This window comes from Hesperophylax consimilis, chromosome 14 (assembly GCF_061612785.1).
Source record: "Hesperophylax consimilis isolate HC1 chromosome 14, BYU_Hcon_1.0, whole genome shotgun sequence".
Classification (NCBI taxonomy): Eukaryota; Metazoa; Arthropoda; class Insecta; order Trichoptera; family Limnephilidae; genus Hesperophylax; species Hesperophylax consimilis.
Window position 1 is genome coordinate 30402908 of NC_142849.1, and position 16701 is coordinate 30419608.

At 32.7% G+C, this 16701-nt stretch overlaps 2 protein-coding genes across 9 annotated transcripts in view; one reads left to right on the forward strand and one right to left on the reverse strand.

Annotated features, from left to right (window-relative positions):
• Window positions 1-9578, forward strand: part of LOC149418188 (uncharacterized) — a 262111-nt gene extending 252533 nt beyond the window's left edge. For 7 of the 8 annotated variants that reach the window (XM_089639732.1, XM_089639739.1, XM_089639734.1 and 4 more), the window contains exon 8: window positions 1737-3089. In XM_089639732.1, coding sequence (XP_089495858.1) covers window positions 1737-2014 — 278 coding nt within the window. In that variant the 3' untranslated portion in view covers window positions 2015-3089. Of the gene's footprint in view, window positions 1-1736; window positions 3090-6782 lie in introns of those variants that run through there. The other variant, XM_089639733.1, reaches the window with a different exon arrangement.
• Window positions 9579-13892: 4314 nt separating this feature from the next.
• Window positions 13893-16701, reverse strand: part of LOC149418190 (uncharacterized) — a 102069-nt gene continuing 99260 nt past the window's right edge. Inside the window, exon 5 of the mRNA XM_089639744.1 lies at window positions 13893-15191. Coding sequence (XP_089495870.1) covers window positions 14978-15191 — 214 coding nt within the window. The 3' untranslated portion in view covers window positions 13893-14977. The remainder of the gene's footprint in view (window positions 15192-16701) is intronic.

Below are 16701 nucleotides of genomic sequence, written 5' to 3' on the forward strand. Positions count from 1 at the left end.
GATCTTTTCGACTCATAAGTTGTATTTTTAGAATTTCTGAGAAGTTCCTAGTTGTCTTTGCCCAATAATAATATAGTTGAAATTATTCCTGGAACGTACCAACAATGTTTCTTCAGGGTAGTCATAGTTAAATATTGTTGCATGTGCCTTATACAATTACGTTGACTTTTATATTTATTATTGTAAGTCTACACATTTCCCATGGTTCTGTTGTTTTTTTTTAAAAATTCAATTAAATATTTTTTTTTATTTTCCACTTTATGTTGTTTTAATCATTCTAATAATCTTCTTTCTTCCATCTTCCTTCATATAATTTCACTCCATTCAACGCTTACACATTTTGTTTCTTCCTTCACCAAATAATGATAACATAAAAGGGGTACAGAAACATTACGGCAGTTTTACCTACTTCAATAATTATTGTTTTTGAAAATTTTCAAAAATTGTTTTTTAACTCGCAAATTTTTTCATCCAATATTCTCAATTTGCCACTAACAACCGTATTTATTTCTTTACCCCTTCGGTATGGAAGCCCTTTTCAAAGGAACATATATTTTTTGACAGTTTATTTCGTAGCTTTAATTTACAAAGTCTGAATCACTGCCCCGGTTCATTGTTCAATATCCAAAAAATTACAACGGTTTCACTAATCGTTGGTCAAAAGTATAGAAAATAAGTGTTCTTTTGAATGTCATTGAAAGTCATTCCTTACTGCACTAGAAATAATATACATAAAACTTAATTATTTCTTCCTCTTGGCTATTGAAGTCTTCACCGGAGCTTTCTTCATTCTTGATCTACCATCAGATGTTTCTTTATATCTATGGCCGAAATTCTTTTATACTATGGATAACAAAATGTCATTGATTAAAAATGCTCGCCTAAAATGAGCCAGCACTTGTTAGTTTGGTAGTCACAAGACAAAAATCCCAAAATGAAAATCTAACTTTTACATAAATAAGCCATTATAAAACAAAATTGAATCAGCTCTTCTTTGATTCTTGAGTGTTCTAAATATTTAGTGAAAATTGGATTTTAGTACATTCACTGCAATGAAAAAAATACTCCACTTGCAAATATGTAAACTAAATATGGTTTTATAACAAAACTTTATTATATATTATAGCTTGCAGTTATACGCAGTATTATACAGAAGATCCATTTGTTTTCTTCATTACATGTTGTTTTCAAAATTTAAAAACTAATCTCTCAGCATAAAATTATCAATGACGTTTTGGCACAGTGTTGTATCAGAAATAATAATGCAAGTTTCATAAATAAATGTACAAAGATAACACTATTGATTCCCGATGATATGGTTGTATAAATAATAGCAGTAAGAAAGGCAAGTCCCTTATCCGCCATCTGCTGTCCAGCTATCCTATCAGCTATCCCACTGACATAATAACCTTTGCCGTTGTTGTCAACTAACGCTTTCACCAGGCAATGTGTGTGGGTGTGCAGTTGCTGCAGTGGTTGCAGTTGTAGCAGTTGTAGCAGGTACAGGTTGATGTAATGTAAATAGGCGACGGAGTAGCAGTGGCAGTGGCAGGAGGGGTCACAAAAAGGAAGGTACAGGTACAGGTACAGATACCTGGGTTTCATAGTTAACTTGGCATGTATTCATTGACGGCTTGAGTAACACCCGTGTGATGTGGACTATGTGGACGGATGGATGGATGCGCGAGGGGAGGGAGATGAGTGATAGAGAGTGAGGAGTGCGGTGGTTGTTGCAGGCTCCAAGGGGTGGCACATGCGGCTGACGTTTGAGCGCGTGTCGGGCGCGCTGAACCTGCACCGCTGCAAGCTGTGCGGCAAGGTGGTGACACACATCCGCAACCACTACCACGTGCACTTCCCGGGCCGCTTCGAGTGCCCACTGTGCCGCGCCACCTACACGCGCAGTGACAACCTGCGCACTCACTGCAAGTTCAAGCATCCCGCCTACAACCCAGACACGCGCAAGTTCGAGCCCCCGCTGCTGGCATCTCCGCTACAGCACGCTCTGGACTGACTCGCCAGTCGTCTGACCGACGCGACGAATGTGATGTAATGGATATTGATAAATCATAGAAATTTTTTATACAAATGTAACTATTTACGGAGATTGTTTTTATATTTAGAGTGAAATTTTATTGTCATATTTAAACTTTTTTTATTTATCTATAAAATTTTATTAGTGTTGATTTTTTACGTGAATTCTAATATATAATTATATTTGAATTAAAATAAAATGTAGGAATAGGGAGTTCTACATTGATTGAAGCAGCTTTATGGTTTGTTTACACTCTGAATGATTGTGTTCATATAATTACCTAATTAGAGTTATGTATTGCTTCGTGAACACGTCTTCAACTTGAATGGCATTATTGAATATTGGCATTACGCGATGGGGACTAACCTAGATTAATATTACATAATATTATATTAAATTCTGTTAAACGTTTAGCTAAATTTAGGGTGGTACGGTAATCAAAATGTGATATATTGGAATGGTGCTACAGCCTAAGGATGAAGACAGGACGGGACCCGACCCAGTAGTAGTGGATTGTGACCGTAGCTTACTGCTAACGGCGGGTCACCTGTTGCCATGGCCTGACTGTGTGTAGATAGTTATTGGTGGAATATGTTGACTTGAATCATTAACGAGGGCTATGATATATCTATATATCATCCATTGATACATACTCTGTGCAATATTACTAGTTATTTAATTTTTAACCAAACTAAATGTTATCTTAACAATTTATCATTGCGTCTACCTGATTTGTTTTTCTCATAAGTAATTTTAGTTTGTAAAACATTGGGTTATGGTTAATTGAAGCTACTAGTTAAGTGACAAAGATAATATGAAATTTCCATACCTCAGCATTATTATGTATTTTATATTATAGCTATTTATGTTTACGTTGGTTACATCTGGAGCAAGTCCATTCTGTTACGTTATTTACCCCCATTTTAAGTTTATTTATATTTTATTGGAGGGCGAAACCTAGTTCTTGTAGAGCTCTAGTTACGGCTCACCCTCATGCCTGCATTTATCTCTTGTATTTATTACTAATTTACATTAAATTGTGGTATGTTACAAACTTATTGTTTTTTCTTTATTATTTGAGAATATAATTTCAGTTCCAGGTTAAGTTAGTGGCGAGTGTGAGATTCTGTAGAACCCCCTCCTCTCTTTATCAATCACCTCATTCTGTTTCCCTCCCTCCATGGCCACAATCACCCTATTCACCCACAGAAAGTCTGCCAACCAATGTTAGGAATGAATAGTACCAATGGCCCCACCCCACTCAGGCAATGCACTGCTAGTGCAAGTGCAAGTGCAAGTGCAAGTGCTAGTGCTAGTGCTAGTGTAGACTGTAGAAGTCAGAGAGCTCAGGGTCTTTACTGTAACTGTTACTGAAACTACTGTTACTGTTCATTCAATGTCTGGAATGTGCCTGAAAGTAACCACTAATGAATGAGAGATGACAATTTCTATTTTAAATTTGCACTAGGCATTTTAATGTCATTTTTAGAAATTTCATCTTGCCAGAGTACAATATTTGTAGATCTAATTCTTCTAGTTCCCAAGGAACTAGAGCTCTGGCAAAGAAATATAATAATGTAAAACAATATAATTATGACTCAACAGCAAAGGATTAAATCCCACTTACAGTGTGTTGTTTGTAGACTAGGAAAACGATGTGAAACTTATAGTTTCATCGAATGGACTGAAGTTTTAATGAAGAGAATGTAAAAACAACACTTAAGGATAATATTATATCTATTTGATAAAATATTTGTCCAAAAACCATATTTTTTTAATAATTATATTAATAAAGATTGTTGATGTAAAGGAATGATTGAATTGTGATCCTACATAATATAATATATTGATTGATTGGGCTGGAAAGCAACAGGAATTAGATTCTTGTAATGTTTTGATGGAATTTTAATATTATCCAATTTGGCTTATAATTAAATAAAATCATGAAAAGTCTTTGATAGACGGTTGGTTCATTTGATTTTTTCTAAGGTGCTTTTTGAAGTTTTCGCTTTAAATTCTTATAAAGAAAACATGACATGTTTGATAATAATCGTTTTTTGTATCTTTAAAATTGTTTATTATTGTCTTTGCTTGGTTGACCAAGTTCTTAAACAATTTAAAAGAATTGTGTATCGGTAAGATGTGGAATTACCACATAAATTATTATAATCAATTTATTCAATGGAATACGAGGATTTAACAATTGAAATGTATCTTGGTTGAGTTGATTATTAGATGGGATGGTGCCTACTGCCTACTGCCTACTGCCTAGAGATAAGAGATGTTCTATACTTAATTTGTTTTGAGTAATTGTGACCACCTCTGGACCAATCCCGGTGTCTTGGCAAGTTGTCTCGTTGCATACAAGTTATTTACACTACGACACTACTCGGATAGCGGTAGTGAACTTATCCCCTTATTATGTTCCCTCTCAGATCTGAAGTTATTCTACGAGGCCTGTCATAGTGACTATTCTCCATAGGGGCTCTTTAATTTTTAGTCAAATTACTTGAACATTTTTGTTATTAACAAGTTTTAGTCAGAGCTAGATTATATGATATAAGCAACAAAAGGAGTTTGCTATGCCAACTTTATTTCTCACTGCTTAGTATTTTGGTTTGTGTTTCAAAATAATATATTATGTTAATTACAATATTTATCTTGTTTTGCAATGTTTACATTCAGAGCAGCTAATATATGAATACGTTGGATAAACAATTTCTAAAGTCGACTCGAGACTATCTTAGTTATGATCCCCTCTCATTGCGCATTTACATTAACTGTAATATTTCATCATTTGATTTCGATGTATAAATCTCCATTTAATGTTAAATAACATTTGAATATGTAAAATACAGGTATTTTTGATGATTCACAATAATCAAGATAATATAATTTGTTTATTGTAAATAATTCAGTGTTACATATTGTTTTCTCCTTTAAAATGTTTAATAAAATATACAAAACTGATACAAATCAGACATTAGTTTCATTAAGTCTTGGTGTTAAGCTTCTTTACATACTTTTAAGATTTAACTAGAATAATGCAATAAAGATATGTTCCCGATTTAGGAGATTCGCCCATTAGTGTAATAGGTATTATCGAAACAAATATTTATTTTACATAAATGTGTTGGACCGGCATTGTAACTAACATGCTTTAAGTTTTCATAAATTCATTTTTGCTTTTTCTAATAATGTTACAGCTTTATTGTAACGCTTTGCAATGTCAGCAGTCAGTGTCTGTGTGAATTTGCTCAAAACATGACTGCTTACCGACACATGAATCTTTTCATCTGGGTACAGCACCTTCCATCTTCACCTTCGTGGATTATTCACATGATTCTTTTACTGGAGGTGGACTGGCTTCCATTGAAAGCAAAACTTTTGCACTTTAATTAGATTTTAATATAAAATAATAATGTTAAGATCAAATTAAGTTGACATTGACATTAACAAAATGTTGAATCTCCTCTCTATATGATATTCAACTTGTTAGACTGGCTATATGGGTTTTACCAGATTTTATGGAGGAAGCGAAAAAACTTGCCAGTTTTGTATTCAAATGTGTCGACAAACAACTTTTGAATGAGTATTGTGTGTATAACGGTTAAACTTATCCACATAGCCGAGATTGGGCCCTTTTGAGAAATTTTTGGTGTAAAAAAAAAACATTTTGCTGAAATCTGGCACATAGCCGTTTTTGCAAATACAATGACGATATTAATCTATTCAAGAGTTGAACAAATTCTAATTTATATAGAAATTTATAAAGACAGCGGTTTGGATAAGAGTTAATGCTTTTCTAATTAATAATTGCTTGTTAGGTACATTTCATTAGACAATCATCCAGAGCTTTTCATTGGGTCTTCTGCAAACATTTATCATGCAAATAAACATCTCAATTTGGAGGCAAATTTCAGTCAGACTCTACAGAAACACAAGAGTCAATTACGAGCATTGACAGTGCCGAATGGAATGCTACAACAAATGACACCTTTTCAAACATTGCAAATTAAAATTTTCCAAAACCAAAGCATACCAATGTTCATAAATTTTTAAGCATAGCATTCAATAATTTATTTTTTAAATGTGTTGCAGTATATATTAAGTGTTTTTTGTTTGTTGCATGTAGCCTTCTATGTTTTTAACCCTGTCACATGTTTTAAATACGCTTTACAAGAAGTGCTTTTTTAGTACTTAATTGTCATAATGTTATAATAATGAGATCCGCTGGCTATGTTCTGTGTGTCCAACCACTTCCACAACTTCCACCAACCCATCCTATCCCGGCATGTCACACTGGACAGTGTTGTGTTCCCGCATGTATCTCTCTAGCAATGCATCTGTGTGTAAGTCTCCAAAGTAAATCTTTAATAAGTCTATCCACCGTGACCTGATGTACCCAGCAACATACAATATTATCTCTTATTATTTTTATATTTTGTTGCAAAGCACATTTTACAAAACTGAAGGTGTGCTGAAGGTTGCCATTGGTTTCTCCACATTCAGATGCACTCAATGAAACAATAATTATATATTACGGAAGATAGCAGCATTACAGAATCTAAATTTAACACTAGATTATAAAAGGGCAAAATGTAAGAGATAGCAGGATCAGTTTTGTAAAACAATGCTTTATTCCATATTATGGCCATTGGTATTCTATAAAATTGTACCTACGTGTTGTATAATATAATAAATAACGGAGCGAGATGGTATTTAAAGTGTTGGTGTGGTATTGCAGAGATGAGTAGCTCTACTCTGTCCTATCACAGCATGTTCACTGCTACGACGGACAGCTCGTCTCTGTGGCGCTGCAAGTCTTGTGGCAAGGAGGTGTCCAACAGGTGGCACCACTTCCACAGCCACACCTCGCAGCGCTCTTTCTGTCCCTACTGCCCGGCCACCTACAGCCGCATCGACACCCTGCGCTCCCACCTGCGCATCAAGCACGCCAGCCTGCTGCTCAAGCATTGAGCATAGCTCTGACTCCCATATTACTGTTAACAACCTGCACACGGGAAACAAACATTAGTGACCGGACATTTCTAATATCTATTTATGTACATATGTTACATCTTACGTAATTAGAAAAACCCATGTTCTTTTCAAGAATTCAATGTTTAATATGTACATTTAATCCTTTGATGCTGCCTTTTGCAAGACAGGGCGGTAATTATGTGTTTCTTACACTATCTTTTCCCATGTGCAAAACGTTATTAATTTGTTTGTGGCGACCTTTATATGTATATCTCGATATGTGTACCCGCATATTGTAAAACCAGTCTGAATGTTCTCATTTTAATGTTAATGTATAAACCTATTGAACCATGATCATTATGGGTTTGACTCTTGTCATTTACCTTTATTATTTACTCATAATATATACTTAGCTTATATTTTATTCATGGTGCTATTATTCAATGTTCATAAGTTTAAGATTATCGCATTGAATGAACCTTGCTTCTGAATATTCATATTTTTAATACCTTGTGCGAGTAAATGTATTCTACGTGTCAAATTTGTCTAGTCTAATTTGGTTTTGTCGATATTCGAGTAGCCCCCGTTAATCTCATCGTTCACTGTCTACAATATTATTAATGTGTATTATATACCTATGTAAATATATATTTTAGTAACACTTGCCATCGGCATAATATTTTCATAGAAACCAATTTGTGGTTTGTTGACCCATCACACTTTGTATGAAACACTAATTTATTGATATATTTCAATAAATCAATGTTGGGTAATGATTATTGTGTTGTAGCACAGCATTAACTGTGAACAAGTTAACATTTTCTGCCAAAACAGAGGCAATGTACATATCACATCACATCACCTTCTTATGTATGTACATACTTAGTCCTTATTTCTTTTAATGAATAATTATCAAAACCAAGTTAGACTGTTGTAAAATAAAGTAAACTACATTTTCATTGTAATTGCCATTCTGGGCCCACCAATGTATAAATATTATACAAATATTCAATCAATTTTATACTTCAGTTTTTGTTGATTTCTCAAATATTGTCTTGATGCAATAATTGTTGAAAGTTTTACTTTTATTATATTTGATCAATCAGAATTTTCCCTTTTCTTAACTAACACAAAGTATTGTGTTACGAGGTGGTGGGTGTTTTCTTTTGTAAATACCTGACCAAGACAATGTATATTATCCGAATTAATATTATACAAATGTAAAGAAATGTTTTGCTCCAAGTATTATAAATACTCTTTGATCTATCAAGCTTGTTTCTAAAAGATCTCAACCATTTTGCAGGTGGTTATTTTATAATTTATTGTTGAATTGCAATTCGGACCAACAAATTATGAATTTGTTTAACTTTCCTGACCATTTGGTATTTTGGCTGCGATGAATGCACTAGTCTCTATTCATTGTGACATTGACTGCAGTTATTATTTTACACCCTGAAATTTAAGATTTGAAATATTTATAAGTAAAGAATTATTTACAACACGTTGATGTACTTAGGCATAGTGAATATCAATTTGAGAGACATTTCTAATTCAAAGAGATTGAAGGGAAGCGTGCTTTCCAAAATTTTTCTTATGAGAACTTTTTTCTCGTGCTGTGAGCACAAGTTATGGTTGTGTTTTAAAAAGCTAAATATATTTGTAACATTAACAGACTTTCTTGAGGGGCGATGAAGAGTTGTATTTTAACGTGATATTGCGATGTCGGCTGTGAAATATTTTGTTTTGGTATTAAATTGTAAATGACTGAGCGTCGTGAAGGAATGGTTGCGCCAATATTACCAATTTAAACTAAATTTACACTTTGAAAGTGGCCAAATTATAATGCATTGCCATTGTAAGTGGCGAGTTCGTTTGAAAACTATTTTAAATTTAATTATTATGGAAACATTAAAGGTTTATTCATTTGAATATGGTCCAAACGTTCAACAGAAGGTTTTTTTTCTGAAGATAAGTCAATTAAGCTAGGAAATTAGATTTTTAATTAATATTTATCAGAAAGGATGTTGTACTTGAATTTTGATCTCCAATTTATTGATGTAATTATATATTTTAATTATCCTATATTTACTCATTTCAGGATATATTATTAAAATTATTTAAAAAAAATTAAATGTAATTATCTTTTGTGCAAATATTGTAATGTATGAAAATATATTTATTGTGCAATGGGAACATTTTGAATGTGTAAAACAGTGGATTTTAGAAAGGTAATATTTTGAGCAGTCAAATCACTCTCAACCTGGATGTTATACAGCGCCAATCATTGTTTTGTTGAATCCGCTGGATTGAAGGCTGTACTCCTTGAACACACTCTTCCGGACAAACAATACTCCAAAAAGTGTTACTATTTAATCATCAAGGTATGTATGGAAAAGGTATAATTCGATAATGCCCAATATTGTCATATATGTGCCAGTATACTGTCTAGAATCTTGTGTGGGTCCTTCTACTTTGTAAATAATATTATTAAATTGAATTTTGTTATGTAATTACTTAATATATTACATATATTGATACTGGACCGTATAGCAGCATAGAAAAATTGGGTATTATGTATGTTCAACTTCGGGAAGATAAAGGTCATGCACTTAAATCACTGATATTTGTAAAAGGCTTATAAAAGTGAACATCTTTTTCAAATCAATAATATTAAGGCATTGTAGTAAAGCTTTAGTGCTCCATGCATGCCTCAACATTTAGAAAACATCTTTATAGGTTTTCCGGTTCTTCAATCACATTGCTGATGGATAGTTTGGTGAGGTAAGTTTATTAATAGTAGTATGCTGTTGGGAAAGAAACCGGTATGATTTTTTCTTTTCCAAGGACTGATTCATCACTTGCGATAGGTAAGTTTGGAATTTTCTTTCAAACTGTCAAAGTTGAGAATCTTAAAATTGAAATCAGGATAACTCTGGTTATGTTTACCTGCGAATTTTATTGGAGAATAGCAATATCTAGATTGGTCCGGAGATCTGGGGTTGGTGACAATAAGCTAATCTATTATCCTATTTTGTTTATTGACTGAACATGCAGAGAAGTTCATTATGAATTTCGTCCACCATAGTACAGGAATATCAGGAGACACCAATCTAAACCTTTGTCTTTAAATCTTTGAAATGAGCGCAGAGGGGTGAAATAAAACATTGGAGGAAGGTTGAAAAATATTGGAGCTTACATTGTCATTAGAATCCTTATTGAAACCATCCTTGAGCAGTGTTGCCAACGGATCTTGGCCTAATGTCACCGTTTTTCAAACATTTAGTAGCCGAATTTCAGTTGCAGTAATTCTGTCCACATATTCCCCACAAATATTCTACGTGAGCTTGATTCCCCCTTTTATTATTCGAAATCCATGGGGGGGGGGGTTGTTAGAGAATTTCTGTAAAACATAATTCCCCACAAAATATTAATATAATAATTCGCCTTTTAAATTTTTACGTCGCCGATTCTCGTTCTGAGTAGCCTAATTGGCGATAAATCGCCTTCGTTGGCAACACTGTCCTTGAGTGAAGTTGAGAAGGCTTTTTAGCACAATTCGGGAAAATGTACGCAGGCTGTCGTCACTTTTATAAATTTCGTATAAGCTGGGGTGGTACTTACAGAAGAATTCATATTTTCCAAATATTAGAACTAGCAACATAGTAACAGATTACAAATGTCACATTTTTTGACAGAAGTTAAATGGCTGAGGTTTTGGATAGTTTTCTTTTTGCAAGTTCGAAGCATTCTTGTCCATTTCAATCTATAGATTTACTATTAAAAAAATCTCTGCAGTACCTATTATAAAAGTGCTCTAATTTGTTGAGTTATTGAATGTTGCACTGTTATCGTTTGATGGAATTCTAAAAAAAGTTGGATTTCTAGGTAGATATTATCCTATCGAGATGTTTTATTAACATTACGGATGTTTGACGGTTTTCACACGTGTAAAAAAAAGTGGTTTGTAATGCAAAATAACTGACTTATTAATGAACTGAATTCTTGACAAAAATATTCTCGGATACCTTATAAAAAGAGTGAGTACCCAACATCAAATCCATTTCATTTGTTAAATCGGTTTTGGGTGTTAAAGTCAACATTTCTTATGACTTATGTTTTGGTCACGCTAATGATATACTAAATACCTACACAAATAATCACATCTTTTCTCAAAATGATAGTATCACCTACATTATATTTACTCAAAAACAACAAGCATTATCCCTCGTTAAATGCTTTAAAAATAAAAATATCTTTACGAATACTGTCTATATTTCACTAAGAATACTTAACTTTATATTCTCTGTGCTTTTAATTAATACAATATAATAATAAGATCTAGATTTTAAGTTAACATGTATTAACATAAATATTGTTGTTGTAAGCTCTTAAGAAACTATGCTAATGTGTTGTAAAATAATTGCTTATTTATGTAATGAATGAAAAATTTTGAAATTGGAAATATCCAACATTATTTATCAAGATCTCTACTGACGAGGAACTTGTTTTTATGTCCTCTTAATAGTTGTATTAATTCATCTCAATGTCCTAAATGTTCCATGATTCATGTTATAAATTTAAAATACTCTTTGTGTCTCAAACTTTGATGTCTGCAAAATGTCCTTTATTGGTGTTTGTTTAAATAAATAATATTTACTTAAGAAAAATGCATAACACATTCGCTGCTAGAACAACTTGTTACGGCAAATTAAATTACCTAGATAACCGAATGAATGTATAAAACAAGATCTCACCATTAGTCATATAAAATAGTTTTTTTTTTTACACTTGAAGCATTCAGTTTTATTGAGGTATCGTTTAAAAATTTTGTTTTAATGAATTGGTTACCATATTATGCACCCTACTTTTACAACCTTTTCACGCCAGCTTTTAATATTATTTAAGATTGTAGGTAACTTCTGCAAACCCATTCCAGAACTCGTTCTGTTAATGGAAATCATCAAACGCAAATTAATCTCTTATATTTTTTATTATTATCCCAACTTGTAAATAATGTGTATTTTTGTACAAAAATAAAACTGTGATCTTCATATGATTTTGACTTTGGCTTTATCAACATTCCCCCAGTATTTTTTATTAAAATAAGGCTACGCAACGTTCCCTCTCATTTTTTCATTGTGTGTGCCGCACATCAATTTATCTGCAATATATCAGAGAGTGAAAGAGGCGAGTACGCAAATACACACATTTATGGGTAAAAAAAATTCAGTAATTGAGTCAATGTATGTTAAAAGAAAAACTTTTTTCTTACCTGGCAATGTACCTTAGTATTGGAGTCCAGTAGGTTATTAATTAGTGATACAATAACAATTCCCTACCGTTCCGTGAAAGCTTGGGGTAAGGCTAACAACAAAAACATATAACATATGATGCGAGCCCTGAGAATCTATCATAAAATATCTGTTATTTTTGTGGATACTTGAACAAAAAATATTTTCTATAAAGGGTTACTATTTAATCATCGAGGTATGTATGTAAAAGGTATAATTCGATAATGTCCAATATTGTCATATATGTGCCAGTATACTGTCTAGAATCTTGTGTGGGTCCTTTTACTTTGTAAAACAATTATGAGAAATAATAAGATAATTATGAGAAAGCAATCAAAAAGATAAATAGTGACTTAGAAACATTGTCAAAATGGCTCAAACTAAATAAATTAAAACTAAATGTAAATAAGACAAAATACATGCATATAGGCAGAACAAATACGCATGAGGAACCAAAGGTTTCTATAAATGGAGAAATCATAAAAAAAGTGGAAGAAATTAAATATCTAGGTGTTATTATAGACTCAAAATTGAACTTCTCAAAAAATGCAGACTATACAATTAAAAAAATTGCAAAAAAATATCATTTCTTGGTAGAATCAGAAACAAAGTAAATAAAGAAACATGCCAGATAATATACAATACAATTATATCACCACACTTTAATTACTGTTCAAGTATCCTTTTTCTCTGCAATAAAGAGAAAATGAAAAAAATGCAAATACTGCAAAATAAAGCAATGCGAATAATACTTAAGCGCAACATATACACACGGATAAGAGACATGTTAAAGGAGCTGAATATTTTGATGGTTAAGCAAACTGTGTATTTGAATGTACTTATTTTTATACATAAAATTAACATAGGGATGATGTCTAAGGAACTGAAAAGAAAAATAAATTACAATAACGAGATACACGGACACGAGACGAGAAATTCTAAGCAAATTAGATTGCCAACAAGAAAAAAAACAAGCACCCAAAAATCTCTGATGTACCAGGCCGTTCAACTATATAACAAAATCCCGAAGGAAATTGCCGTGATAGAAAATATTAATAAGTTCAAAAATGAATTAAGAAAATATGTCTATCTCAATTATTAATGTTTCTTTTTTTGTGACTTTATTGAAATATTTAAATAAAGATTAGGTTTGCCAAACAATGTACATGTTTATATGTTTATAAAACTATTAGCACACACGAAGATGTGAGCTAACTTAAGATTAATAAATAAATAAATAACTACAATATTCCGGTGACACATTCCTCTCTTCGAGATGTGTGCGAAATAAACATGTTTTGTGGACAATTTTTAACAAATGTGTGGCTGCACCCGCGCTCACCTCAGAGGGAACATTGCTGCTATGTATAAATAAAAGAATCATCATTTTATATGGTTTATATATTTTTTATTTAAAAATTACAAACATTAACATTAATTTAAACAATATGCTACTCACAGTGAAAATAATTTCTGGAGAACCCAATTTAACCTCCTTATTAAAACAGAAAGTTTGAGTTGACTAGATTTTGATTAATATTTTCCTGTCAGTAACTAAAAAATAAACAAACTCATTCATTGGCACTTTTAAATAATTATTTTTGTTTCCAATTATTGGAAGATTTTTGTTTTATGTCTTAATTCTAAAAGCCAAAATAATTAGTTCTTCATTACAATAACAATCACATTTTATACTATTGCACATGAAATAAATAACCTAAAATAACACGTCAAATGTTGCAAAGTTTCTCTAGCAATATTAATAAATAATAATATAACTTCCACAGATGTAGCAAAGGAGATTATGTATAGATAAATAAATAACCAACAACTTCCTCCGATTATGCAAAATACTGAATGTTTATGGAAAACTTTAAAGCACTTTCCTAAATATTAACAAAAGGCAAAAAGACATCGTGATTTCTCAGAAGAGTTGAAATATATTATTATTGATGGGAAAAATATTGAAAATGAGTATGATTCATATTTGGTTCTTGTTAGCTCGACAAGACAAAATTCAATCAAGGCTGTTTTTGGTAAGTACCTACAGCAGATAAGGCAGACCTCAATACCCGTGACACAATGTATTTTTAAAATCTTAACTATAAAACAGAATATTTGTGTATATGAAGCAGCAAAAACTCTCATGCTGTGGGTGACATGAAATTTTCACATCTTTTTCTGTTTGAAATTTATTTCATGTTAAAGCAAATATTTTCAGCTTCCAATGACATTGAGATTAGCAAGTATCATAAGCTAAGGAGAGTTGAAATATTTATTTAACTGTCAACATTATTTAAAGTACATCTGGCACATAATAAATTTAACCCAAAACAATTTAGGAACTGGATGCAATAACAACTTAAATACGTACCAGCTGTTTTTGCTCTCATCGTTTTTTGGTATCTATAATCCCTTCTTTATCTGCTGTGTAAATTACTTCAAAGGTTTTACATGGATAGAGCTAAACGCAAAAGTTTGAACACTAGTTACAAGTGGATACTACGCATTTCAAAAAACTTTGAACGCGTTTAACTCAAAACTACAATAATTTTCATAATAAGTTGTTATTACATCGAGCATCTCAATTATTAGATTAAGTTTAGACTGATTTCTGTAAGCATATATGCAGACAATACGATTACCTCTCAAAGTCACTTTTAATTATTTAAGTCATTAAGGGCATTATTGCCCCACTCATTCCACTAGTATTTATTTCTATGATTTCTGCTTTTACAGTTTCCATTTCCGAGCTGGTTTCCGTGCTCGAACCCGTTCCATCATTTTCGTCTTCTTCATCTTCTTCTTCCTCTTCTTTCTGTTTAGCCTTTTTCTGTTTCTGCATCTTTTCCTCTAACTCCTTATACTTGATGGTCAGGTATCTGAAAGGGAAGCCAAATTATAAAACAATAATACTCCAAATAAAAAATATTTTTATGGTGGAATAACTACTTAACGAGTAAAACTCAAATTGTAATATTGAATCAGTGAAGACAATGCAAACGAAAGATGTGAAATCGATAAAGATTCAGTTTCATCTAGGAATTGAACCAGGACCTCTTCCTTGCCGGGGAAGTACTTTGAACACTGGACTAATTTAACCATACCAACTTACGTCATTTTATTTCTTTTTTGTTTCACATCTTTCGTTAGTCAATAATGTTGTCTTCGATGATTAAATAAAAAATATATAAAATAGCATATTGCTGCAAAAGAGTTCCAATTGCCCGAAAACAGCTGGACCTTGCCATTCTGGAGTTGGGGTTTGTTGTGAGGCTGAAGGTAAGGATTCTGGATGGTGGTTTCTCACAACGGCAACACTGAGAGCATCTTCTACTCTGGAAAGTGGCGCAGAAATACCCTTTTCGAACTTTGGTTCCAGAATCAAAACCTACCGTTCTGCCACAAAAAAACTTGACATTGATTGTCTAAAGAACGAGGTTGTTTATTTTTTCTTTAACTTTTCTAAATTTAAAGAAAATGGAGGTATGTTTACGAGAGATATTGAAAGCAGGGTAAAAGCAGGCAACTCCATTAATGGAGGACACTAACAAAAATTGTCTAAAGAAGCAAAGCCATCTGTCCACAATGGAGTGCTGGTTCCTACCCTGATGTATGGTAGTGAGGCATGGAACTGGCAGAGGAAGGATGAAAGTAGACTGAATGCTGTAGAAATAAGATCCCTGAAGGGTAAGTGTGTGAAACCATGTATGATCGTGTGAGAAATGTGGAAATTCGCAAAGAACGCAAGGCTGATGTAAGCGTAATGAGTAAGATTAAGAACACTTAGATGGTTTGGGTAGAGCGAATGAACGAAGAAAGGAGCATAATTCGCTGTGCGTAAATGCGAATTGTAGAAGAAGTCGGGGACACCTGAGAAAGACATGGCACAATCGAGTGATTCAGATACTTGAGTCGGACCATATCAAGAGTCAGAATAACAGAAGAATAAGTATGAGACGATGTATGAATGTGAATGAGGCAAGGAGTGTGTGCCAAGACCGAGTTATTTGGCGCTCTGTCCTCTCTACCTACCTCTGCGACAGCATGATGGTTAGTTAGTTAGTTTTTTTTTAAATATTCTATAATTATACCTATTCACAAAAATAACCCATCAAATAAAATATATTTTGATTAATTTCTAAATAAGTTGAAACAATTGGTTTCTGACAGCAGTTGGCCATGTTTATTTTACAAAAGAATTGATAGTATCGTCGACGAATAAACAATACCGCCTAAATGCCAAAAATCCAATTGTGCAGGAGAAAAAATAAGGAGGAGCAGTGACTTTCCGTGGCATGTCAAAAGTATTTTATGGCCGGATTATTATTGGAGATAGGCGGTATTTCATTTCAGTGGTAGTATTATGAACTAAATATACAAACTTGGCGG